The 27,874-nt window shown below is 46.9% G+C and overlaps 1 protein-coding gene across 1 annotated transcript in view; it reads left to right on the plus strand.

The window, feature by feature from the left end:
* The window catches only part of DAW1 (dynein assembly factor with WD repeats 1), a 50,395-nt gene extending 33,950 nt beyond the window's left edge, over nt 1-16,445 (plus strand). Inside the window, exons 9-13 of the mRNA XM_040431007.1 lie at nt 1,223-1,325; nt 4,643-4,757; nt 8,550-8,626; nt 14,540-14,702; nt 16,315-16,445. Of these exons, the coding sequence (XP_040286941.1) occupies nt 1,223-1,325; nt 4,643-4,757; nt 8,550-8,626; nt 14,540-14,702; nt 16,315-16,349 (493 nt within the window). The 3' untranslated portion in view covers nt 16,350-16,445. The remainder of the gene's footprint in view (nt 1-1,222; nt 1,326-4,642; nt 4,758-8,549; nt 8,627-14,539; nt 14,703-16,314) is intronic.
* The last annotated feature ends 11,429 nt before the right edge of the window (nt 16,446-27,874 follow it).

Below are 27,874 nucleotides of genomic sequence, written 5' to 3' on the forward strand. Positions count from 1 at the left end.
AGTGTTTCCCAAGCAATGTGCCTCCAGCTGTTGCAAAACTACAACTTCCAGCATGCCCGGACAGCCTTTGGCTGTCCGGACATGCTGGGAGGTGTAGTTTTGCAACAGCTGGAGGCACACTGGTTGGGAATCACTATTATATGCCCATCCCCCCCCCCCCCCCCCCACCTTATTTTATATTCACTGTTTGAACATGAAATGGAGATAAATTAACTGAATTTCTCCTCCATGTCATGCACCGTACCCACCTGGCCTGCTGTAATCCTTCCCATGCGGAAGCACCAAAGTACTGGGAGGAAGTGGCTTTAATTTCCTCCCAGTGCTAGGCAACCGCATGGGACTTGGGAGCCGCCGCACAGAAGTCCCGCCCCCACGCTGATCGGCTGGGAGCGCCCTGGAGCCAGCTCAGAGGTAAGGTGCAAGCGCATTAGGTGGCCCCTTCTCCCTAACTCTGGTGTGAAATTTCCCTACCCCGTCGTTGTGCGCCTGCGCGGCGCTGCACACCTCTTTCCAAGGCTGGGAACGTCATGTCCGGTACGGCCGCGTCAGAACAGGAAGTGACGAGGGTAGGGAAATTTCACGGAACACCGTCCCCACCGCTGATCATCTGGGACACGGGACCCGCCGCTGCACTGCCATCAAGTATCGGCAGTGGTATTGGCGACATTTGCACGAGTACAAGTACTCGTCCAAATGTCCGGTATCGGTATTGGGACATCCCTAGCTGTGGGCCACTGTGGGGAACAATATTACTTTTGGGGGCTGCTCTAGACGACATTATTACTGCTAGGGGCCACTGTGGGGAACATTATTGCTGCTGGGGGCCGCTATGGGGGACATTCTGTATACTGCAGGGGTTGGGATTTTATTTTTTTTAAAAAGCCAATAATAATGATCCATCTTTAAAGGCCATGAAAAACGCATTCAAAACAGCCATGAAAAACTGACAGTGTGAATGTAGCCTTACAGAAACAGCCCTGCTTATTGTGTAACTCTCTTTCTATTACTTCTATACACCTGTATGGAAGCTACAGAAACGGCGTAGCACAACCCGCTCTACTGTTTCCATACCCCCGACCACCTCTGGCCACCGCATCCAGATGGCAGGAGGTCGGAAGGAGCCTGTTCTAGGATGGAATCGCCCCTGTAATTATCTTTTTATGTATTTCTCAAATAGTAATTGTAACTGCCCCCTGATTATACGTCTTCCCCTTGTGCACAGGAAGGTTCACACCCTCATCGGTCATCGCGGAGAGATCAGCAGCGCACAGTTCAACTGGGACTGTTCTCTAGTGGCCACGGCCTCAATGGATAAGACCTGCAGGGTAAGGGATTTATATTTCTGCAGTTGGCATTTATACAGCCATATACATAATGGAAAAACAAATCTAAATCCTGCTGATGATGGAGTTTTCCTACACTGTGTGCCACCGGTTAAGCGGCTAGACAAACGCTATTGACATTGATTTGCAGCTTGTAATATTTTCAGCTCGGCGTTCGGGATGCTTTGCTGTCACTGCCTGAGATCTCCAAGCACCTGTCCCAGAGACTTGCCTTATAAATAAGTCAAAGGCAATATCTTGCGCATAACTGATGTGTTTACCGGTTTAGGATCACTTCAGGAATCACACATATTATATTCATGCGCTGGAGAAGGAACAAAGACAATTTACATATCAGCAGTGGTTTTTGCAAGACTACTTACCATATAAAATATGCAGATACCCTTCCGGATTTACTGTGTTTTGATGGCAAAGAAATAAAATGATTAAATGCAACAACGTGGCCTTAGTAAAGTATGAACGCTAGGATGCCACAGGTGGTTTCTTTTGCAGAAACAGCGCCACTCTTTTCCATAGGCTGTGTCTAGTATTGCAGCTTGGCTCCATTCACGTGAATGAGGTTAGGCTGCAATACCAGTCACAACTCATTAACAAGAGTGATGCTGTACGACCCCTGTAATATGCAGAGAGGTATCTCCCAGGGAAAGAGAACCATCTAACTAGCCTCACTTTGTGGAAGTGGCTCCCTATGAGTCAAAGTCCAACTTTTTAACAAGCCTTTAACACTGGAATATAGTTAAGCCAAATATCCATCCATAGACAGCTTTTTTGGGGTGCTTGCTCCTCCTCAGTATGGAGTAGGATTCTGGCTGGAGTATGGAAGAAGCTTAGGCCCTGGGAGATACCTCTTTGCATATTATTTTCTCATGGAGCATTGCCACTAAGTCTTCATACACATCTGGTCTCTTTAAAGGGGTTCTCCAGGAATTAAGAAAAGGAAAATACTTAAATATTACTTTATTATAAATATATTTCCAAATGCCTTTCATTAGTTATAATGGCTCTTTTTGTCTGTGGAGCAATCATTAGGAGAAATAAAATGGCCGCCATCCTATTAGTACACACAACCTCTCCTTATCACACAGGAGGACAAGTTACTTCACAATACTGAGCTAAAGAGCTGCCTCATCCTCCTCTCTGCTCTACTTGTCAGGATGATCCCGAATACAGCTGGTAAGGTCTTCAGCTGAACCTCTGTAGGAATGGAGTTCATGAGGAGACATGAAGTACAGGGAGATGGTGGGGATGTGGGTAATGAGCAGCAGCACTTGTATGCAGTCTCCATTACCATTAGTCTGTCCTGTCCATCCTCTCTGTACTTCATGTCTCCTCATGAGCTCCATTCCTACAGAGATTCAGCTTAAGATCTTATCAGCTGTATTCAGGATCATAATCCCTGACAAGCAGAGCAGACAGGAGGATGAGGCAGCTCTTTAGCTCAGTGTTGTGAAGTAACTTGTCCTGCTGTGTGACTAGGGCAGTTTTTGTGTGTACTAATAGGACAGCGGCCATTTTATTTCTCCTAATGACTTATTATAACTAAAGAAAGGTATTTGGGAATATGTTTATAATAAGGTATTGTGGACTGATAGACCCTATTGTATGCAATATTAACATCATGAAACTTGAAAAGTTTACTTAATTCATTAAAAAATGCAATTCACGTCTCGAACAGAACTCATATTATGGCTTCATCAATACTAATAATAACTGTATTGACTACAGTACTAGTTGTGGTGGCAATTTCTAAAATGTACTGATAAGCCAGCCATGAGGGAAGTCATTGTCAGGTGATACAAGTGTGTAATAAGATGTACCTCAGCATACATTTCAGTGAGATATCCCGGGTGTTAGGTTTAGTTTCTTGCATAAACTAAAGAAAATGATGGTGAAAGCAAATATTATAAGTCGGAGTCGACTTAAAGTGGTATTTCGGTTTTGACAAGTTGTCCCCTATCAACAGGATAGGAGATAACGATTAGACCACCACTAAGAATCACCCTGTGCCCCTTTTTGGGGTCCCCCCAAAAAGGAACGGAGCATCATGTTGGGCATTCACAATTCTGCTCTGTTCATCTCTATGGGAGTACTAGAAATAGCACTGTACTCAGAACTCCCGTAGAGATTAATAGACCGGCAGTGTTCTCAACCTGCTTCTCTGTTCATTTCGGGGGGCCCCGAGGGGTACGGGTTCCCATTCTAGTGATTGGTGGGGCTCCCAGTGGCATGCTCAACCTGCTTCTCTGTTCATTTCATGGGGGCCCCAAGGGATAAGTGGTTCCCATTCTAGTGATCAATGGTAGGGCCCCCAACGATCTAATAGTTATCCTCTATGCTCCAGATTTACAACTAGACTACTCCTTTAAACCTTAGATTTTTGAAGCAACCCTCCAGTTCTTGAAAAATAATTCACATTAACTGGAGAATGAAGAATCCACCCATTTCCAGGCTCCTCTTCTGTCATCCAAGATGGCTGCACTGCTCCTCAGGCTTCCTGGTGCCTTTGGTAGTCCAAAACACTTCCTGCTTGTTCAGCCCTGCCCTCTGATTGGCCAGTATTGCTCATGTGAGCAATGCTGACCAATCCAAGGGCAGCAGATAGTGTCTTTGACTACCAGTGGCACAGTGTGCATCAGGTAGTCAGTGAAGCAGTGCTGCCGTCATGGAAGGTAGAAGAAGAGCCCAGGAGCTGGTAGATCTGCAGCTGAAAAGTAAATGTTTTGCTCGTTCCCCAGTTAATGTGAAGTGTTTTTCAAGAACTGGAGGGTCACTTTAAAAATCTAAGGCTTAAGCCAGTTACTGCTCACGGTGTTTGCTTTCACCACCATTTTGGCCATGATTTTATTTATTTTTTTCCTTCTTTTAACAACTTTTGCTCTTTGCATGTTGAGAAAGAAGCATAAATACAAGCATGGATGCCATTAGGTTCAGGTCTGTTTTCTGCCGCTTGGTTTTCTTGATATGTTTAGATAATGTATGTGACGTGTACCTTTAGGCTACTTTCAGATGAGAAGGAATTGCCTCAGATTTCCTCATTCCACATAGAATCAGAGCAGCGTACATGTGGCTGGGGTTTGCAATACATAGGTTGAAATCTATGTCAAAATCTGGTAATATTGCAGCCGATTCACTGTGGATTCCTGCCCAAATCTGTGGTGGAGAAAATCTTGACATGGTCGTTATGTTATATTATTGTACGGATGGATCTGTGTTTCATTTCTGTTTTTGTCCTTATATAAAACACTTTATATATGATAAAGCTTTGAACTTTTTATATATTTTTTGCTTCTCATTTTTAGCTTTGGGATGCTCTGAGTGGAAAATGTGTGGCAACCCTGAGCGGTCATGAAGATGAGGTTTTAGACGTTGCATTCGACTCCACTGGACAGCTGGTTGCCACAGCCTCAGCCGATGGTAAGGTCTATTCACAGCAGTGGGGAGATCTAGGGTACGGCTACACAGTGTCGCCGACAGGATCGCAGGATAGCGGCGATCACATCGAAATGAATAGGATCGCCACATGAGTCACAAGAAATCCAGCACTGCTCAGCAATCCCATTCATTGCTGTGGGATCAGAGCTACTCTCCCATTCTGTCCGCGACACCGTGTAGCCGTACCTTTATGCCTAAAATAAGGTACTTTCTTGACAGCAAGAAAAACATTTAGTGATAAACGAAGTAAGCTTAGGATGTTACATCCCAAGTCGCTTCGTTCAAAACTTTGGATTAATACTGTACGGAGATCCGTCTCTGTACAGTATTAGAATGTATGGGCTCCTATGAGCCGAAGTTAATTTGCAGAGTTGTGCGTGACTTTGTTGAATAACTTCGGTAGTTGATTTTTAAAACTACTTTAAAACTTGAAACCGACTGGTACCTCGGAGCCAAGTTCAGTTGCGAGTTTTAAAATCAATTACCGAAGTTATTCAAAGAAGTCATGCGTGGCTTAACGAATAACTAACTTCGGCTCAGCGGAACCCATACATTCTAACACTGTACAGAGACGGATCTCCGTACACCATTACTCAGAAGTTTTAAACGAAGCGACTTCGGATGTAACATACGAAGCTCGCTTCGCTCATCTTTGAAAAAACGTCCTTCCTACAGGCTTCAGTCTACGTCTACTTTCATTGCTTCATATTAAAAATGTTTAATCCTTGGGTATGAACAGACTTTTACCCTCGGGAAACCTCATCAGTATCTACCTTACAGCACGCCGCTATCTCTGTCATTCTCCCTGCGGTAAATGTAACAAGGCTGGCGTTTCATACTGCAGTCTTGATGTAATTTTCGCTGGAGTGAGATGTGCCTAATTTATTCAGAGCCTCATAATCAGGCCTCATGCACACGACTGTATGTATTTTGCAGTCTGCAAGCTGTGGATCCGCAAAATAGAATACTGGCTGTGTGCGTCCTGCACTTTCCTCTGTTCCTATTATAGAAATGGCCATTCCTGTCCGCAAAACGGACAACAATAGGACACGTTTTAGGCCTCTTGCACACAAACGTGTGTGCCCCGTGGCTGTGCTGCCGCCCGCAAAATGCAGGCCGCCATGCACGAACACCGTCCGTGGGGCAGCCGCAGCAGATCGCGGACCCATTCACCGTAATGGGTCCGCGATCCGGCCGTTTTCGCAAAAAGATAGGACATGTTCTATCTTTTTGCGGAACGGAAGTACAGGACAAAGTGAATGGGTCCGCATCCGTGTATTGCGGATCCGCAAATGTGGTCCGCAATACGGCAACGGAGCACACACGTTCGTGTGAAAGAGGCCTTATAATGTGAAGAACGGCCGAGGGGATGCAGACAGCACACCGAAGACAACCGTCTGTGGTCTGCATTTTTTAGAAATGAATGGGTCTGCATACGATCCACAAAAAATGCAAAAACATGGTCGTGTGCATGAGGCCATAATGAGGTGAATCTCTGGACCGGCGTACATTTGAGCTATAATTTACTGTGTTGCAGAGGCCATGCTTTCGTGCCAAGCCCCAACTATCCCAGGCCCACTTTTTGGGAAAGTGACAAGGACCATAGACCTCATAGACCTTGAATGACGTGGCAGGGGTCATGTGTGACTACCACTTCATTGAAACTCCTCCTCACTGTGGTGGTTCAGTGAGGAGGAACGGGGGGCTTAAGACCCCCAACAATCATACATTCATTACCTATCCTGTGGATTTTAGGCCAATGTCCAGCCAAGGAATTAACAGAAATGTATTCTGAAATTCTCTGTAATCATCAGGTACAGAGGAAGATGGCTGGAATGGCCACCTAACCAATTAGACATGTATCATCTTCTGTGCTTGACCACCCAGGCTAACCACCCACTGTGTAGTTTCCGGTGCTGACGTACTGCAGCTCCCATTCATTTCAGTATCCTGCTACGGCCACTAAACCTTCTGTTCCGGTCCCGTCCACTGCATAGTTTCCGGTGCCAGGATCAGCGTGAGGCCCCCATCGATCTCATATTGATGACCTACAAGTCTTGGAAAACTCCTCAGATTACATGCTTGAAGCCAAAATGGAGCCACTGCAAGGAGCAGCTCGCGCCCTGGAGGAGACGTTTGAAATATGCCCGATACCTGCAGCAGCCCTGTTATCTCACTGAGCCAGGATGCACTTTGTCCACTATATATGACTGTGAAGACAAGGTCACAAACTGGAGAATGCCACAAAATAGCGGATTGCTGTGTATAGGAGAGGCTGACCTGTGCATTCTCCAAGGCGCTATTACAAATGAATTAAAGGGAAAGTGTCGCCAAAATAGTTTTCTGCCAGTTAAAACCAATTAGCGACACATATCCTTTTTCCCTAATCTTTTTTTATTTTTTATATTATGACTGCAGATTTTTTTAATTCTATTTCCGGAACATTATTATGGGGCGGCCATCTTGCCTGAGCTGTTCTTAACAGCATTTAGAGAGCATTTCAGGAATTGCTTTTCAGCAGCCACATGGGTCATAGAGACAATAGACAGGAGGGGACCTCATTGACTTCTGTCGGAGAGCTTTCTAGGCATGCTTTGTGACAAGTGCAGAGGCCAAGAGGGAGCTGGTAAGCTTTCACGGTCACCTACTGTGAAATGGTGTATCCTGTGTTATCGGTGTATGTAGGTGATATATGTCATTCCAATCCCCCCTCTAATGATAAGCAGATAACTACAGTAAAGTGATCTGTACAGACCAAGAAGTGGCGCCTATTACTAGGCTTACTGGCCAGGGCGAAAACTGCAGAATTCTTTAAAAAAAAAAAAGGTTTAACATAGAAACGTGATTTAAACAATAGGTCATTTTCTGCTGACACATTCCCTTTAAGTCACTGATAACGCACATTGTAATCTCCTTTCTTGCCTGCCTATTGCAAATATTCTATATTTAGGAACTGTCGAAAAGTAACGTTTTTTAAGTTCTTTTAAAAGTTTGCTATAGCTCTTAATGTCACCAGTGCAGTATATACTCTATATAATATTGTAACACTGTGTATGGTAAAATACTGGAGGGGGTGTGTATATCTCACCTAGAATGCTCAGATGGGTCAGGTAAAAGAATCCAGCAAAATGTAGCTTGCTGAGGCATTTTAGTTCATGGTATTTCATAAGCCTGGATTTTTATGGAATGGTTGGTAGAGGGAGCTGCCATTCCCTTCCACTCCTGCCATTTTCCCCTAGCCTGAGATGAACCCATGTGTAGCTTGCTGTGGGGATAAAGACAGGGCAGAGAGCCTCATTCCGTGCCAGTGCCTGGAAGCTGCATGACCTGTGGAGGCTGTGCAAAGCCTGATCCCTCTGTGTTTGGATCTGAAGTACATAGGTGAGGTAACCTGATGTGTATTGAGTGCAAGGTGATTTATTTCGTGTATGTCATGCACATGCGGCTGTTTGGACAGCGTGTACATTGTGACTAACGTATCTCATGTTCAGTTCTCGGCATTCATTTATTTGCTTCCATCTGAGTCAAGTGCTCCTCGAATGTTTATATGGTGATTACGTACAATTTCTGGCACTTTGCTGATAGCGGGACCAGGAAAGCTTTTTTTAGGGATTACGGTAATTTTTTCCATTGATCGTTGGCTGAAGGCTAGGATCATTTGATACAATCGTCAGCCGTTGAAAACTAAAGTGACATGTGGGTTTATTAGTCTTCGCATTGTACACTTTGGTCTGTAAGGGCAATATTCACACCTGATGTTTCTGTGTCCTGCAGGGACGGGCAGAGTTTACAATGCCGCCAGCAGAAAGTGTTTGGCCAAATTGGAGGGGCACGACGGAGAGATTTCCAAGGTAAGTTTGCTCTTTAGTAATACGTCTCTGAAAACTAAAATGGAGCTTTAGTTCCTGCCCAGGTCAGGGTTGTTCTCTAATCCTCGTCCAGATAGGGGAAGACGAATAACAGATTGTTGGCGGTCCGACCAGTCAAATCGCCACCGATTCATAGAATGTGGTATTCTCACCCCTACCCGACTCGATGGCTGCTCTGTATGGAGCTGCTAATTCCTAAAACTTTGAGATAGAACTGGGGATGGAGGACAGAGGTCGGACCTTCTATAGATTAGTACCGGGTCTTATTGGTCGGACAACCACTGATCTTACGTAACCCTTTAAATGCTGTATTCACATTTTGTTACAGGCGCTCAGTGTATACAGTACCTCTGTGCTGTACATTCTCATAATGCATCACAATTATAACAAAAAATGTATATTATACAGCACAAAAACAAGGTATACTGACGTGTACAAAAAGACACTTTTGGCATCTGGTGGGCCTAAAGCACAGGCCGTACATGCCAAATATACTTTGTGAATAGAGCCTGATCTTGGACAACCCCTTTAACTCCTATTCACACTATGCAAATGATTAAGACAGTAACTGCCGAGTGTGACATCGCCTTGCTAATATGTCTGTTCTCTGAAAGGTTGTGAATATTAATGATAAAATGTCTGTTCTTATATTGTAGTGCAGCATGTTTGTGAGAATCCCAGACGTTTAAGGCTACTTTCACACCCGCATTTTGTGCGGATCCGTCACGGACGGATCCGTTCAGATAATACAGCCGCAGTCTTGAACACCATTGAAAGTCAATGGAGGACGGATCCGTTTTCTATTGTGCCAGATAGTCTCAGTGAAAACGGATCCGTCCCCATTGACTTACATGTGTGTCAGAACGGATCCGTCCCCATTGACATACATTGTGTGCCAGGACGGATCCGTTTGGCTCAGTTTCATCAGACGGACACCAAAACGCTGCAAGCAGCGTTGGGTGTCTGTCTCCAAAGCGGAATGGAGATGGAACGGAGGCAAACTGAGCGGATCCTTTTCCATTCAGAATGCATTAGGGCAAAACTGATCCGTTTTGGACCACTTGTGAGAGCAATGAACGGATCTCACAAACGGAAAGCCAAAACGCCAGTGTGAAAGTAGACTTAATCACTCACATACGGTTTGCCAATGAGTTGCCACATGTTCGCGGGGCTTTCTCAGACCAGGGAAGTGTCTTGACTTTTCACCTGCAAACCCTCCCTTCTGCTCTTAATTGACAGCTCCAGTGGTCTCCTGCTAGTTAGCATGCAGTATTACGCAGGAGACCACTGAAGCTGTCTTTCAAGAGCAGCCAAGAAACCAAGACACTTCCCTGGTTCAGGAATGCTTTGCTACTAAAGGCTCTAGCTCAGGTTAGATCATGGTTACAATCTCGGCTTTAGGTCCCTTTCACACGAGCGAGTTTTCCACGCGGGTGCAATGCGTGAAGTGAAAACGGCACCCGCACTGAATCCTGACCCATTCATTTCTATGGGTCTGTGTACATGAGCGTTGTTTTCATGCATCGGTTCTGCGTTGCGTGAGAATCGCAGCATGTTCTATATTCTGCGTTTTTCACGCAGCCCTAGTTCCGTAGAAGTGAATGAGGGCTTCAGTGAAAAACGCTTCGCATCCGGATGTAACCTGTATGCAGACCGGATGTAATGCGTTTTTCACTGAAGGTTGCTAGGAGATGTTGTTTGTAAACCTTAATTATTTTTTTTTCCTGCACGTGAAAAACGCATCAAAACGGATTGCACCGGAGCAGAAAAAAACAAACAACTGAACGCAATCACAGACAAAACTGACTGAACTTGCTTGCAAAATGGTGCGAGTTTCCCTGAACGCATCCGGAGCCAATCCATATCATCCGTGTGAAAGGGACCTTAAGGCCAGGACTGCGTGAAAAATTCAGAATATAGAACATGGTGTGATTCTCATGCAATGCAGAACTGATGCGTGACAAACAGATGTACACAGACCCATTGAAATGAATGGGTCAGAATTCAGTGCAGATGCTATGCGTTCACTTCACGCATCACACCAATGCGGAAAACTCGCTCATGTGAAAGGGGCCTAAAGGGAACCTGAGGACTGTGTAAAGTTCTAGACAGGTTCCATTTAAAACAAAACCAGGATTGTGGCTCTGGTCATCTAGCTTGAGTTAGAGCAGGTTGAAGTGCTGTATATAGCTCTTGTTTCAGCCTGTACTACTAAGGCTGTCTAATTATCTCGTAACCAGCAGAAGTCTGCCAGAAAGCCAAGTGGACACTTGGCAACTCACTACAGTATGGCACTAGATAGGCAGATTTATCATTGGTGTTTTGCAACTTTTATGGCGTTAAAGAGTCACCCATCATATCCTTTCTATAGTTTGTGACTTTTCAGGCTTTTGAATAGTAGCAAGAAAAGTAGGTGGAGTAGAGCTTAACTGGAGAGGAGTGGTCTCCCACAGGCCACCAGATTGACTATAATTTACACCAGAAACTGGCATACAATTATAGTTAAAATCTATGCCAGTTTATATCTGGCAAACATCTGGTTTTATGGTGGCAGAAAATGTGTCAAATTCATTAAAGGGGTTGTCCCACGAAAAATATTCTACAGTTTTCAAACCCAGCACCTGGATCTGAATACTTTTGTAATTGCATGTAATTAAATATTTAGCCTAGCCACTGAGATATTCAATTAAATATATCTGTGCAGCGCCACCTGCTATTTATTTTTTCTTATTTCTTTGACCTGCTCACTGAGAAGGCCGCACATGCTCAGTTTCATCCTTCAACTGCTTCTTGAGCTGTGATAGGGAGAGCTGAGACACGCCCCCTGAGCTGTGATAGGGAAAGCTGAGACACGCCCCCTGAGCTGTGATAGAGAGAGCTGAGACACGCCCCCTGAGCTGCAGCAGAAAAGACACTCCCCTGAGCTGTGATAAGGAGAGCTGAGACACGTCCCCTGAGCTGTGATAGGGAGAGCAGAGACACGCCCCCTTAGCTGCAGCAGAAAAGACACTCCCCTTGAGCTGTGATAGGGAGAGCTGAGACACGTCCCCTGAGCTGTGATAGGGAGAGCTGAGACACGTCCCCTGAGCTGTGATAGGGAGAGCTGAGACACGCCCCCTTATCTGCAGCAGAAAAGTCACTCCCCTTGAGCTTTCAGCTTGATATAAATCTAGCAGAGCAATGAATGTGGAGATCTCTGGATCCATGTGAGGTACAGGGCTGGTTCTAGCTTTGTTAGAAAGACGTTTTCATGTACTGTATGATGTCTGATTTTTGTATTTTACATTAATCATTGGATAAGCCCATTACTAGGCCTGAGCCTTAATAAATTTGTCGCAACTTACTTTGAATTACTTTTCAGTCTTAGTAAATCTGTCCAGCAATAGATCGTCAACATAGGTATGACCTAACTTTCGGCCTCAGGACTATAGTGGTGTTTGGTGTGGTCAAAAATGGCAAATTCCCTTTAAAAAGAGGTACTCCCGGAAAAACAGTTTTTGTCCCCCCTTCCTTTGTTTCTCTATTGATTCCTATGAGACTGACTTAGATGCTGTCATAGGGATGAATAGAAAAACGCACTTCCTGTCCACACAGCAGGTAATGTGGGTTCCAGCGAGTTTCATTGGGGGGGTCACATGATCTAATTGCCAGAATTAAGAGGCTAGAAATACATCAATAAATCAGTATGTAAGTTAGTTACACAAGGGGTTATGTATTCCAGCACATGCGAGTGTCTCTAAGTCTGGCCTGTGAAGCTGCACCTTGTGCATCTTGTTTCATGGAATATTTCCAGCTACCCAGGCCACATTCTATCTGTTATGGGATGTAGCAGAGCTACATATGTCATTGTTGGGATCAGTATAAAATCTTCATTGTTTGCTACAGTGGATTTCACCTATGCACTGGTGATTAAATATGGATGTGTGCAGATGATGTATTGGCTTTCACAGATTTGTTAGATGTGTCCGGGATGACTGTATAACACCCACTAGTCTCACCACACCATTATCAATTATTCACCCACTCCTCCTCCTGAGCAGTCAGCAGCACATGTTAGACAGCGACTATCTGCTTGTATTATGTATAACTTAGGTATACATGGAGGAATGAGCGGCGCCTCGAGCATGTTCAGGGATGGACCATCAACAGAGATGTATTAATAAAAGCTTTGACTTTTTGAGGCAGGCCCGTCCTCTCTGTTTGGTGGTTTGACAAGTGTGACATTCTCTCGAAGTACCATGGAAAAATGCCCCCACAGTTTCAGGCCCCTTTACATGGACCAGTGATTGCAGAATTATCGAGGAAGAGCTTTCCTAGGAACGTTCATTCCCAATAATTGCCCTGGGTAAAGATACAGCTGATCACCTGATGAATGAGCGAGAGCTTATTCATCGGGTGAAACCATCGTTGATGCACACCGCCAAAGCTCCCTTCACACGAGCCAGCTGTTTGTTCCTGATAATTGCCTGCTCATCAGAAGAGGTGAAAGCTGCATTTACATGCAGCAATCATCTCCTCTGCATGGGGACCAGCAATCACTACTGTGATCTCTTGTCCCCACAGAGAAACATTGGGGTCATTTACCAACAGATATATGCCACTTTTGTGGCATATACGGTATCTAGCACACGCATTGTTGTTGCAAAATCTGTAACTTCTTCCCCTCCAGGGGTGGACTGGGAACATAAAGTGGCTCTAGAAAAAATACGAAAAGTGGCCCCGTTTTGTAGTTGGGTCCAAATTGATGGAAGGCAGGGCCAACAATACCATGTTGTGGCACATTCTACCACCCCAACAGAGACAAATACCACAGTCCATCACAAAATACTGCCAGCGGCACAAAATACGTCCCCAAAAAACTTCCACTGGCTGGCCCCATGGGCATCAGCCCACTGGGAAATTTCCCTGTAAGGTCTATGGCCATACCGCCCCTGTTCCCCTCCCACACCACTCCATCTTTTTAGACCTGGCGTGAGCGGGGAAGAAGTCTAAAATGTCTTAATAAATGTTCCCCATTGTGTCCGGACAGCCATTTACGCAGGGCGATCCTCTGCCCACAAACACTGATTTATGTGGCCGCTTCAACAATGCTTTCACCTGATGAACGAACATTTGTAAGCAATGATCTGCTTCTCAGAAGCAATTATTCTCTATGGGGGATTAGCGATCACAGTAGCAATCGCTGGTCCCCATACAGAAGAGATGATTGGCACACGTAAATACAGCTTTCACCTCCTCTGACGAGCAGGCAGGAGCAAACAGTTCTGAGTCGTACCCTGTAGAGACCTTAACAGTACTGTGCTGTAATCCTAAAGCCAACGACCTAAACAATAGAAAGTTATGATATACTGTGGGTAGATATTAGATATGCAATAGATATATAGGTAGATACAAAGTAGATGTGGATCTGCTCTGTACGCTGAAGAGATTTAACTTGGGGCTACTTCTAAGGGTGTATGTAACTAGCCCCCCTGGTCTTAACTATTTAACCCCTCTACAGGGATTTCTGGACTCTGCTGCAGGGGAATCACCAGGCTGCTACCTCCTGGAGTAGTCTCTGTTCAGTGGACTGCTTACCCACGGGTGTCAAAAGACAAAGGTGTGGAACACCAAGGGGTCAGGCAAAACTGTAGTCAGGGACATGTTAAGGTCAGGGTTAGCAGAATTTGTGCAATGCTAATAATTCCAAGGGTCAGGGCTGGCAGCTCAGGATCAGTACCGAGATCAGGCGCAGGCAGCAAAGGTTCAGATCTGGAGTCAGGCAGAATTCAGTAGACAGGAGAGTGAAACAAGACAATTGGTGTCGCAATGTATTTCACCTTTCCCAAATTTTTCTGGACTTCGTACTGCATATCAGACTCCTGTACATTGACCCTTTGTTATTTTGTTTTTCAGATTTGTTTTAATGCTCAGGGTACCCGGATTTTAACCGCTAGCTCTGATAAGACGGCGCGCCTCTGGGATCCGCACTCCGGACAGTGCGTTCAGGTACTCGAGGGGCACTCGGATGAGATTTTCTCCTGTGCTTTCAACTATGAAGGAAGCACCATTATTACAGGTAGGATTGCCGTCACATATGACATATAGTGAATGATGTTCCTTATTCCTACTTTACATAATTATAGTTTGACTGTAATTTTCCCTTGTACCAAGATAGGGACATGCTCACGATAACAACCATTAATGTTCTACAGGGAATCTGGCAACAGGCAGAGCTCTTTAATAAAGAGCATCTCTATGATGCTCATAGTATTGATTCTGGGTGCTGTCCATCTGCGCAGTATGCTACTTACATTGTCTACAAGTGCTTTGTTATTTAAAGGGATTGTCCGATTTCTTGATACTGATCAATATCCTGAAACCTGCCAAACCCTTGTTGTGATTCCAGAAGTATATTACAGTACAGGCATAGGATATGAATTTTTTGCCGTATTCACCTCTGTATCTTTGTCCTTAGCTTCGGCTTAAAGGAGTTGTCAGACAACAAACCCTTTTTTACTTTTATAACCCATTAATGAGTTATAATTATGAAGTCATAAAAATAAGCTTGGTGAGTATGTTTCCTCCTGAAACAAGGGGATCCATATTTGTTACGGCCGGAGAGCAGCACAAGGGTGCACTGTCCTTGCTTTAGAAATGAATAGGAGCATCAGAGACAGCCAAACACTCATTTGGCTGCTTCTACCGCTCCCATTCATATAAGGTAAGGCCTCTTTCACACGAGAGTGACGGATTAGGTCCAGATGCGTTCAGGGTGCGTTCAGTGAGACTCGCACCATTTTGCAAGCAAGTTCAGTCAGTTTTGTCTGCGATTGCGTTCAATTCAGTTTTTTTTGCTCTAGTGCAGTGCATTTTGATGCGTTTTTCACGTGCGTGATAAAAAACGGAAGGTTTACAAACAACATCTCCTAGCAACCATCAGTGAAAAACGCATCTGCACCTGCTTCCGGATGCAATGTGTTTTTTTTTTTACTTCAGACCCATTCACTTCTATGGGGCCAGGGTTGCGTGAAAAACGCAGAATATAGAACATGCTGCGTTTTTCACACAATGCAGAACTGATGCGCGAAAAAAAAAATGCAGTTAGGCCTCTTTCACACGAGCGAGTATTCCGCGCGGGTGCAATGCATGACGTGAACGCATTGCACCCGCACTGAATCCGGACCCATTCATTTCTATGGGGCTGTGCACATGAGCGGTGATTTTCACGCATCACTTGTGCGTTGCGTGAAAATCGCAGTATGTTCTATATTCTGCGTTTTTCACGCAAGGCAGGCCTCATAGAAGTGAATGGGACTGCGTGAAAATCTCAAGCATCCGCAAGCAAGTGCGGATGCGGTGCGAATTTCACGCACGGTTGCTAGGAGACGATCGGGATGGGGACCCGATCTTTATTATTTTCCCTTATAACATGGTTATAAGGGAAAATAATAGCATTCTGACTAAGAAAACTTGCTTTCAATCCAACCTGTATGCCCCTCGCACATGCCACAGATTGGAGCTAGGTGCTTGAAAATTTGATCTGCAGATCTTAGTGACACCCGCTGCTTCCTCGATTTACATAACCTTATGGCTTGTCCTTGTTAGTGCTGCATTTTCATTGTTGATGAGTGTATGTAAAATGTCACGGTTTACTTGCTCTTTTATCTGACTAATGCTTTGTCTTCCAGGGAGCAAGGACAACACATGCAGAATATGGCGTTAGTTCATCATTTCCTGCAGACTCTGATGGATCATATAATGGAGTAGCCAAATGTGATGGACTTGAGGAACGGCACACCAATTCACCAGCAGTGACAACCACTTAGGGCTCTTTCACACTTGCGTTATTGTCTTCCGGCATAGAGTTCCGTCGTCGGGGCTCTATGCCGGAAGAATCCTGATCAGGATTATCCTAATGCATTCTGAATGGAGAGAAATCCGTTCAGGATGCATCAGGATGTCTTCAGTTCCGGTGCGGAACGTTTGTTGGCCGGAGAAAATACTGCAGCATGCTGCGCTTTTTGCTCCGGCCAAAAATCCGGAACACTTGCCGCAAGGCCGGATCCGGAATTAATGCCCATTGGAAGGCATTGATCCGGATCCGGCCTTAAGCTAAACGTCGTTTCGGCGCATTGCCGGAGCCGACATTTAGCTTTTTCAGAGTGGTTACCATGGCTGCCGGGACGCTAAAGTCCTGGCAGCCATGGTAAAGTGTAGCGGGGAGCGGGGAAGCAGCATACTTACCGTCCGTGCGGCTCCCCGGGCGCTCCAGAGTGACGTCAGGGCGCCCCAAGCGCATGGATCACGTGATCGCATGGATCACGTCATCCATGCGCATGGGGCGCTCTGACGTCATTCTGGAGCGCCCCGGGAGCTGCACGGACTGTAAGTATACCGCTCCCCCGCTCCCCGCTCCTACTATGGCAACCAGGACTTTAATAACGTCCTGGGTGCCATAGTAACACTGAAAGCATTTGGAAGACGGCTCCGTCTTCAAATGCTTTCAGTACACTTGCGTTTTTCCGGATCCGGCAGGCACCTCCGGCAACGGAAGTGCATGCCGGATCCCAACAACGCAAGTGTGAAAGAGGCCTTACCTGTCTGTCAATCGTACCACTCAAGTTCACAAAGTGTTCCCATGCTTCAGTTCTCTTCGTAGAATACACGTCTCAGTCTTGCTTCTTCAAATTCGTTTTTATTTGGTTATGTTTTGTATACTGACGTGACTTTACATAGTTCACTGTATTATTTATTAGCATTAATAAACATTTTTCAGGAAAGCGTTAGTATTTGATCTTCCAGCCTTCGGCAAAGCTGGAAGACATGGCAGATATCATGTAAGATATGCTCAAAAGATAGTGTTCTTAATAGACTTGACTAAAGGTGGCCATATACATTAGATAAATCAGTCAGTCAGACCTTATCGGCGGGGTCGGTCGACCATAAAATGTGTAGGTTGGCAACCTAACTCTCCCCTGATGGCAAGTGTTGGTGTGTAATAAGGATAGGGCAGTTGTATTTCATCTGCCTGATCCTCTTGTTCTCATGAAGATAAGCCACCACCAGAGGTGGAGCTGAATGTGTATGAGGAGATCGGGAGGGAAAACTGTTGGCTGAATGAGCGTTTGCCCTACAGGTATCTAGGGGGAGATTTACCAAACTGGTGTAAAGTAGAACTGGATTAGTTGCCTATAGCAACCAATCAGATTCCACCTTTCATTTTCCAAAGGATCAGTCAAAAATGAAAGGTGGAATCTGATTGGTTGCTATAGGCAACTAATCCAGTTCTACTTTACATCACATAAATGATCCCCCTAATGTGTATAGCCAGCTTAAACTCTATAACATGCAGCAAAATCTTCTCGATATAGAAGTAAGAATGGAGATTGACCAGGTCACCGATTCTTCATCCTGACCAGAAGCATTTTTTGTGTTTTCTCAGTAGATGAATATTTGTTGTAAGCCATAACTTTTTTTTCTGTTCAGTTCCTTAAATAATTTTTGTATCTTTTTTTTTTTTTTGTGATACATGGCATTTGATTAAATTTTTATATTAGCATTTTTGTTTTTATTTTATCCTGTACCTGGGAAAATTTTAACATAAAAAGAAAAAGTCCGTTTTTTTTTTTTTTTTAACAGCACAAAGTGAAAATAAAATATTTTTAAAATGATGTCCTCTTTCCTTTACAGTCGTTTTGATATAGAGGAGTAAGGATTATGGTTGCTGGGGTGAGCTAGAAGCTGCAATGTGGGCTAGTCAAGGTGTTTTTTATTTTTTATTTTGTTCTTTTATATTTTTTATTTTACGCTTTGTGCTTCCCTTGAGATCATACAAGACCTTTTGGGGGGTCATCATAACAGCACAGAAGTCACAGATGACAGAAAGCTGTCTCCCTTCTCCAATGGGAGCCCGGTTGTCTCTGACAGTCAACTCCCTACTCCTGCAGAAATGTTCTTGCAGAGTTGAATGTGGACCACTCGGATGTACAGTACAGACCAAAAGTTTGGACACACCTTCTCATTCAAAGAGTTTTCTTTATTTTCATGACTATGAAAATTGTAGATTCACACTGAAGGCATCAAAACTTTGAATTAACACATGTGGAATTATATACATAACAAACAAGTGTAAACCAACTGAAAATATGTCATATTCTAGGTTCTTCAAAGTAGCCACCTTTTGCTTTGATTACTGCTTTGCACACTCTTGGCATTCTCTTGATGAGCTTCAAGAGGTAGTCCCCTGAAATGGTTTTCACTTCACAGGTGTGCCCTGTCAGGTTTAATAAGTAGGATTTCTTGCCTTATAAATGGGTTTGGGACCATCAGTTGCGTTGAGGAGAAGTCAGGTGGATACACAGCTGATAGTCCTACTGAATAGACTGTTAGAATTTGTATTATGGCAAGAAAAAAGCAGCTAAGTAAAGAAAAACGAGTGGCCATCATTACAATGAAGGTCAGTCAGTCAGCCGAAAAATTTGCAAAACGTTGAAAGTAAGGGCTATTTGACCATGAAGGAGAGTGATGGGGTGCTGCGCCAGATGACCTGGTGTCACGGAACCATGAACCAGACGTACAACAAGAGATAAGTGAAAATAAGAAGGCTTTATTGAAAATAAAGCTGTAAAGCAAAAGTCCAAACGGATGGCGAAACCGAAGCAGAGTCTTTGCGAAGCCAGAGGTCAGGAACCAGAAGGGTAGTCAGACGAAGCCAGGATCAGGAACCAGCAGGGTAGTCAGACGAAACCAGGATCAGGAACCAGCAGGGTAGTCGGACGAAACCAGGATCAGGAACCAGCAGGGTAGTCGGACGAAACCAGGATCAGGAACCAGAAGCAGCAGCAGTCTAGAAGCATGTGAACACAGGAGGACCAAGCAAGGAACTGAAGCCACAGACCTCCTATATATATGAGCTAGGCATCCAGCTCCTCCCAGTGGGAAGGAGGAGCCGCAGGGTGGGAGGCTACAAGAAACCCAGAAACCAAGATGGCCGCCAGCACATGTCAAACGAAGGAGAACAGCAAGAAGGTAAGACCATGACAGTACCTCCCCCTCAAGGGCCCCTCCTCCGCGGAGTAAAGAACGGTTTCTGAGGGAAGCATGCGTGGAAGGCTCGGAGCAAGGCAGGAGCATGGACATCTGCGGAGGGAACCCAGGAACGCTCCTCTGGACCATAACCACGCCAATGGACCAAAAACTGCACCCGACCGTGGACCAGGCGTGAGTCCAGGATATTGCTCACCTCATACTCCTCACGATTGCCCACTTGGACCGGACGAGGCCGAGGAACCGAGGAAGTAAAACGATTACACACCAGTGGCTTCAACAGGGAGACATGAAACACGTTGGAGATCCGCATGCCAGGAGGAAGCGCAAGGGCATAGGCTACCGGGTTTACCCTGCGAAGCACTCGGAAGGGACCAACAAAGCGAGGTGCCAGCTTGGGAGTGGGCACTCGAAGGTTGAGGTTGCGGGTGGACAACCATACACGGTCTCCGACCTGGTAGGAAGGAGCAGGCGCTCGTCTGCGATCAGCCTGGAGTCTCTGGCGCTGCGCAGAGACCTCAAGGGACTTCTGGATCAGTACCCAAGAAGCACGTAGGACGGAAAGGTGATCCTCCACAGCCGGAATATCCTGGGGAGAGAATACCTCCGGTAACACAGCAGGTTGGAACCCATAATTGGCCATGAAGGGAGACGTCCCAGAGGAAGAGTTCACCGCCGTGTTCCTGGCAAACTCAGCCCAAGGCAGGAGGTCAACCCAATTGTCTTGGTGATCGGAGACATAGCAACGAAGGAATTGCTCCAAGGCCTGATTGGATCGTTCTGCGGCCCCATTGGACTGAGGGTGGTAGGCCGAGGAGAAGGAGAGATGAATCCCCAACTGGGAGCAAAAGGCGCGCCAGAACCTGGACACAAACTGACTCCCCCGATCCGACACAATCTCCTTGGGCAAACCGTGCAACCGGAAGACCTCCCTGGCAAAAATCGTGGCCAACTCTTGTGCAGAGGGTAACTTCTTGAGAGGAACACAGTGGCACATTTTGGAAAAGCGATCCACAATCATGAGAATGACCGTATGGCCTCGGGATGCAGGGAGGTCCACAATGAAATCCATCCCCAGGTGTGACCATGGGCGCTCCCCGGTGGCTATGGGTTGCAGAAGGCCCAACGGAAGGTGCCGAGGGGACTTACTCTGGGCACAAACGGAGCATGCCGCTACATATGCGGCGATGTCGGAACGTAGGGAAGGCCACCAGAACAGACGTGAAACAGCCCAGGACAGCTGATTCTTTCCAGGATGCCCCGCGGTCTTGGAGTTATGGTAGGTTCGCAACAACCGAGTGCGCAACTCCTCAGGCACAAAACATCTGCCGTTGGGTCTCCCAGAGGGAGCACCAGATTGAGCCGCCAAAATCTGCTCACCCAGGGGAGAGGTCAGGCTGGTGCGAATGGCGGCCAAGATCTGATTCGGAGGTATGACCGAAGTCGGAATCGACTCCTCCCTGGACAGCTCGGAGTACTGCCGCATCCGCCCTGATGTTCTTGGAACCGGGTAGGTAGGAGACCACGTAATTAAAACGTGACAAGAACAGAGCCCATCTGGCCTGACGTGGTGTCAATCTCTTGGCCTCAGAAAGGTAGGTCAGATTCTTGTGGTCCGTCAGGATGAGGCCCGGAACCACCGAACCCTCGAGCAAGTGCCTCCATTCTTTAAGGGCCTGCACGATGGCCAATAACTCCCTGTCACCAATCTGATAGTTGCACTCCGCGGAAGACAGTTTCCGGGAGTAAAACCCACAAGGAAGCAGAGGACCCTCTGGTGTTCTACGCTGAGACAGAAGGGCGCCTACTCCCGTCTCAGACGCGTCCACCTCGAGGACAAAGGGCAACCCAGGGTTGGGATGCGACAGAATCGGAGCCGACACAAAGGCGGACTTTAGAGCCTCAAAAGCTCGGATGGCCTCGAGCGGCCAGACCTGGGAATTACTGCCCTTCCTGGTCAGATCCGTGAGAGGCTTGGCTAGCATGGAAAAGTCCCTGATGAACTTCCGATAATAATTGGCGAAGCCCAAAAAGCGCTGCAGGGAACGAAGACCACTGGGCTGGGGCCACTGTAAGACAGCCGAAACCTTCTCAGGATCCATGGAGAACCCCTCAGCGGAAATGATTTAACCTAAGAAGGTTACCTGGGATCGGTGAAATTCGCATTTCTCAAGCTTACCGAACAGCTTGTTCTCTCGTAACCGTTGCAACACTCGTCTGACATCCAGAATGTGGGCCTCCATGGATTCAGAATATACCAAGATGTCATCCAAATAGACCACCACACACTGCTGCAACAGGTCACGGAAAACATCGTTGATGAATTCCTGAAAGACTGCGGGCGCATTGCACAACCCAAAGGGCATAACCAAGGATTCATAATGACCGGTCCTGGTGTTAAACGCGGTCTTCCACTCATCGCCCGCCTTGATCCTTACCAGGTTATATGCCGCCCTCAGGTCGAGTTTGGTAAAGACCGTGGCCCCTTTAAGGCGATCGAACAGCTCGGAAATCAAGGGTATCGGGTAAGCGTTCTTGATCGTGATGCGATTGAGACCCCTGTAATCGATGCAAGGCCTCAACTCACCGCCCTTCTTTTTCACAAAGAAAAATCCAGCCCCTGCCGGGGACGAGGATTTGCGAATGTGTCCGCGTGAAAGCGCCTCCCTCACGTACTCCTCCATGGCCTCATTCTCCGCTACCGACAGTGGATAGACTTTGCCACGAGGAGGAACGGCACCAGATTGTAACTCTATGGCACAATCGTATGGGCGGTGCGGAGGTAGGGCAACCGCGCGTACCTTATCGAATACATCCCGGTACTCCTCGTATTCAGGAGGCAACAGAGAGTCCGAGGAAGTACACAGCAACTTGACAGACCCATGGATGCAACTAGCCCCACACTGCGGTGACCACGAGAGGATCTCGGCCGATCTCCAATCGAAAGTCGGATTATGCTTCCGGAGCCAGGGGTACCCCAAGACCACCGAGTAGTGTGGAGACGAAATAACCTGGAGGCAGACCGACTCTCTGTGAACGGCACCAATGCCTATCCCCACTGGAAGGGTCTCATGAGTCACGTGTGGCGGCAGAAGGGGTCTGCCGTCTATCGCCTCAAGAGCCAGTGGGGAACCTCGAGCCTGCAGAGGAATGGAATTGGCGGCAGCGAACACATTATCAATGAACAAACCACCAGCACCAGAGTCCACCAACGCCTGGGTCGTCACCGAGCCCCCGACCCAGGAGAGGACAACAGTGATCAGTGGTTTGTCAACACGGGAAACCGGGGACGAGGAGACTCCACCCAAGATCTGCCCCCGACAGGATCTCAGGTGCGAGCGTTTCCCGGACGGTTCGGACATGCCAACCGAAAATGCCCACCGAGACCACAGTACATGCATCGGCCCTCGCGTCTCCGGAGTACCCTCTCCCCCTCGGACAGGCGAGCAAACCCCAGCTGCATGGGTTCACCCCCAGACAAGTCATCCCCAGGAGGCGTGGGAGGAGAGGGAGGCACGGGTGGGACAGCAAACGTAGGCGCCAATCTGTTAGAAAACCTCCGCAGGCTCTCCTTAAAGGAAGGTCTCTCCCTGAGTCTGGTGTCAATCAAAATCAGGAAAGAAATAAGAGACTCGAGCTCCACTGGTAGGTCCTTAGCTGCAACCTCATCCTTCAAGGCATCCGAGAGACCATGAGAGAAAGCAGCGACCAGAGCCTCATTATTCCAGCCCACCTCTGCTGCCAGGGTACGAAACTCAATGGCGTATTCAGCTACGGATCGTGAACCCTGTCTGATGGACATAAGGAGCTTCGCAGCAGAGGCAGCACGAGCCGGCACATCGAATACCTTCCGAAGAGAAGCAACAAAACCGGAAAACTCGGCAACCACCGGATTGTTGTTCTCCCATAAAGGGCTGGCCCAGGCCAAGGCCTTGTCCGAGAGCAGCGAGATCAAGAAGCCCACCTTTGATCTCTCAATAGGAAAGGCATGTGGCAGCAACTCGAAATAAATGCCCACCTGGTTAAGGAAACCTCGGCACTGAGTTGGCTCTCCCCCAAAGCGCTGTGGAAGAGGGGCAGAACCGGTCATACCCCGAAACACCGTAGGTGCAACAACAGGTGTCGGGGTAGACTCTGGCGCAACAACCGGAGCGGCAGTAGGAGCGGGCCCAGGAGCGACAACCGACCCATCGGCAACGGGAGCGAAATGAGCCGTGCGTTCAAGCAGGGTTTGCAACGCCACAGCGAACCGACCCAACAGGTGATCCTGCTGATCAAGTCTGGCAACCAGCGTGGGTAGCGAGGATGGCCCTGTACCGTCAGAATTCATGGCTTGGTCCTAATGTCACGGAACCATGAACCAGATGTACAACAAGAGATAAGTGAAAATAAGAAGGCTTTATTGAAAATAAAGCTGTAAATGCAAAAGTCCAAACGGATGGCGAAACCGAAGCAGAGTCTTTGCGAAGCCAGAGGTCAGGAACCAGAAGGGTAGTCAGACGAAGCCAGGATCAGGAACCAGCAGGGTAGTCAGACGAAACCAGGATCAGGAACCAGCAGGGTAGTCGGACGAAACCAGGATCAGGAACCAGCAGGGTAGTCGGACGAAACCAGGATCAGGAACCAGAAGCAGCAGCAGTCTAGAAGCATGTGAACACAGGAGGACCAAGCAAGGAACTGAAGCCACAGACCTCCTATATATATGAGCTAGGCATCCAGCTCCTCCCAGTGGGAAGGAGGAGCCGCAGGGTGGGAGGCTACAAGAAACCCAGAAACCGAGATGGCCGCCAGCACATGTCAAACGAAGGAGAACAGCAAGAAGGTAAGACCATGACACCTGGCCTCCACAGTCACCGGACCTGAACCCAATCGAGATGGTTTGGGGTGAGCTGGACCGCAGAGTGAAGGCAAAAGGGCCAACAAGTGCTAAGCATCTCTGGGAACTCCTTCAAGACTGTTGGAAGACCATTTTAGGGGACTACTTCTTGAAGCTCATCAAGAGAATGCCAAGAGTGTGCAAAGCAGTAATCAAAGCAAAAGGTGGCTACTTTGAAGAAACTAGAATATGACATATTTTCAGTTGTTTCACACTTGTTTGTTATATATAATTCCACATGTGTTAATTCATAATTTTGATGCCTTCATAGTCATGAAAATAAAGAAAACTCTTTGAATGAGAAGGTGTGTCCAAACTTTTGGTCTGTACTGTATATTGTCACGGCGGGGAGTGGGGGTCAGAGGGTAAAGGGGATCAGCCTGTCCAAAAGGAGTAATAAGGGAGCAGGTCACCTCCTACCGTATCCCTAATCCTCTCCCTGACTCCTCACTGTATGAGCGGACCCCGATGGTAGGATGACTCATACTCAGGATTCCTAGTGTCACCCTAAGTCGCTCTGGTAATCCCTCACCAAGGAGCAGGGAAGAGACGACCTGTTCCTCCCAGTCATGGAGGAACAGGAGTCTATCTGAGGCCAGGCTGCAAGGAGAGGGGAACACATACAGCTATAGAGATGGCAGGTAAGCGAGACCGGTAACACACTTACCTGCCACAGACACACTGACTGGAACCCATGCACAAGTGCTGGTGTCCACACAAACATTAAAAGGACACAGCACAAACCACACAGGAACCCAGGACACCCATAGCAGCAATAAACATAAGACACCATAAAAACATCTATGACCACAAGGGTGTCCCTCACTGGACAGATGGAATATGAAGACCAGGAGGATAGCTCCAGCATACACCATGGCTGGAGTACCCATCCAGCAGAGGCTAAATAGCCCAAGCAGCCACACACACATAAACCCAGTGTTAACAAAACACTAGGAAGGGAGTTAACCCTTCCAACACCAGACAAGGGAAGGAAGCCACTTAAAGGGGAAGTGCACACACAAGCAAACAAAGCCAAACGTTACCACCGGCAACAGCATGCGTGGCAACCATGTCACGGCAATCACCCAGAAGGCCGAGACACTGCCACCGCATGCTCTCACAGCAACATGTTGCCGCGGGCAACCACAAGTGTAGCAACAGTGTCACAGCGCACACAATAGGCCGTGACAGTAGGAGGGCGCAAAAGTCCATCATTGACGGAAGGTATGTGTCACAGCGCACACAATAGGCCGTGACATATATAATCAATGGGCGATCTGCAAAGGGTAAAATAATAAGCAAATAACTAACACTTATACTGCCCATCCTGACACACTAATGAGCCAATTACATGTGCCATGTACATTATATATTGATTGTGGTTTTACGTTATAATGGTCCCAGAAAGAACATTGTGTACTGAAAGTTTCTTTCTAACTTGAGGGACCACTGTAAAGAGGTTTCTCTGGGCTAGAGGAGCTCGGTGTGCGGACTGGAAGCAGAAGGCTCCATTCACTATGTAGTTCCCGTCGCCAGCGTACTGAAGATCAGCTCCCGTTCACTTGGAGCTGAGCTGTATCACCATGGCATGGCCACTACAGTGTATGGAGCTGTCTGCTTTCCGATGACACGGCTGCAGAAAACAGCTGATCGGCGGGGTTGCTGGCTGTCGGACCGCCGACTAATCTGATATTGATGACCTGTCCTCAGGATAGGTCATCAATATCTGAAGCACAGAGAAACACTTTAAAGGGATTCTGTCACCAGGATTTTGCCTCCAGAGCTCTTCCAACATGTACTTTGGTCTCCTTCATTGCTTTTATTGATATGCAAATTACCTTGATAAGAAGCCCAAGGGGCTGTCCCTATCGCCGTTGAAGCCCAGCCGCGCCCCTTCTCCTGAAGCAAAGCACTTCCTCACATACAAATCTTCACTCCTTCCAGCGTTCACGTCACTGATCCGAAGTGCCATAATCCTGCGCATGTGTACTGATATGGCATGTAAGCGCTCGTGCGGTCTTCACTCCCTATGCTGGCAGCGGCCTCAGCAAATGAAGCACGCATGCACTATCTGTCGGAGCGGAGTCAGTTGTCGGGTCGAGCGGAGTGTGCAGACAGCTGGCGCATGCGCGCTTCATTCCAAAGTGCATGTTGGAACAGCTCTGGAGGCAAAATCCTGGTGACTGAATCCCTTTAAGCATCCACCTAGTCATGGATGATAGGCATGTGTTTGAGTGGATGTTTATTCTTTACGGTAAGAGCAGTGAGACTATGGAACTCTCTGCCTGAGGAGGTGGTGATGGTGAGTATAATAAAGGAATTCAAGAGGCGCCTGGATGTATTTCTGGAGCGTAATAATATTACAGGCTATAGCTACTAGAGAGGGGTCGTTGATCCAGGGAGTTAGGCCTCATGCACACGACCGTTGTTTTATTCCGTGTCCGTTGTTCCGTTTTTCGTGATTTTCTGCGGACCCATTGACCTTTAATGGGTCCGTTGAAAACTCGGCTAATGCACCGTTTGTCATCCGCGTCCGTGATCCGTGGTTCCAGTCCGTCAAAAAAATATAACCTGTCCTATTTTTTTTCACGGAAAACAGTTCGCGGATCCATTCAAGTCAATGGAACCGTGAAAAAACACGGAGGCACACAAGATTGTCATGCGCGTCCGCGTCCGTTTTTTTCCTATCATTATCATGGCAAACTTGACTTAGATTTTTTTTTACTTTCCTTCATGTCTGGTGATCCTCCAAAAATAAAGGAAGACACACGGAAACAAAAACGGAAACGGATCACGGAACAACGGAACCCCATTTGGGGAACGGAACACAACAACGGTCGTGTGCATGAGGCCTTATTCTGATTGCCTGATTGGAGTCGGGAAGGAATTTTTTAGTCCCCTAAAGTGGGGAAAATTGGCTTCTACCTCACAGTTTTTTTTTGCCTTCCTCTGGATCAACTTGCAGGATAACAGGCCGAACTGGATGGAGAAATGTCTTTTTTCGGCCTTATGTACTATGTTATCAGTCTTTTGCGCCTGTATAAGCTCCCTCATATATCATTGTGGCCTGTCTGCATCCGGCTGAGAATTGGTGTTTTAACCTTGCATCAGTATGGCGTTTTGCCATAAACTGCATTGCAGCACATAAAAAGCAACGCAGAAAGGGGGTAATTTATCATGCCCTGAATTCCTGAATGATGTCTTCAAAAAGTCGTAACATTTAAGTGACTTTTTGAATTTTTACACCACTCACTCCAGCTTTGAAAAGGTGGGGCATGATTAACTATTTATAACTGGGACTTTTAAAAAATTTTGCAAAATTCCCA

This window comes from Bufo bufo, chromosome 4 (genome assembly GCF_905171765.1).
Source record: "Bufo bufo chromosome 4, aBufBuf1.1, whole genome shotgun sequence".
NCBI lineage: Eukaryota > Metazoa > Chordata > Amphibia > Anura > Bufonidae > Bufo > Bufo bufo.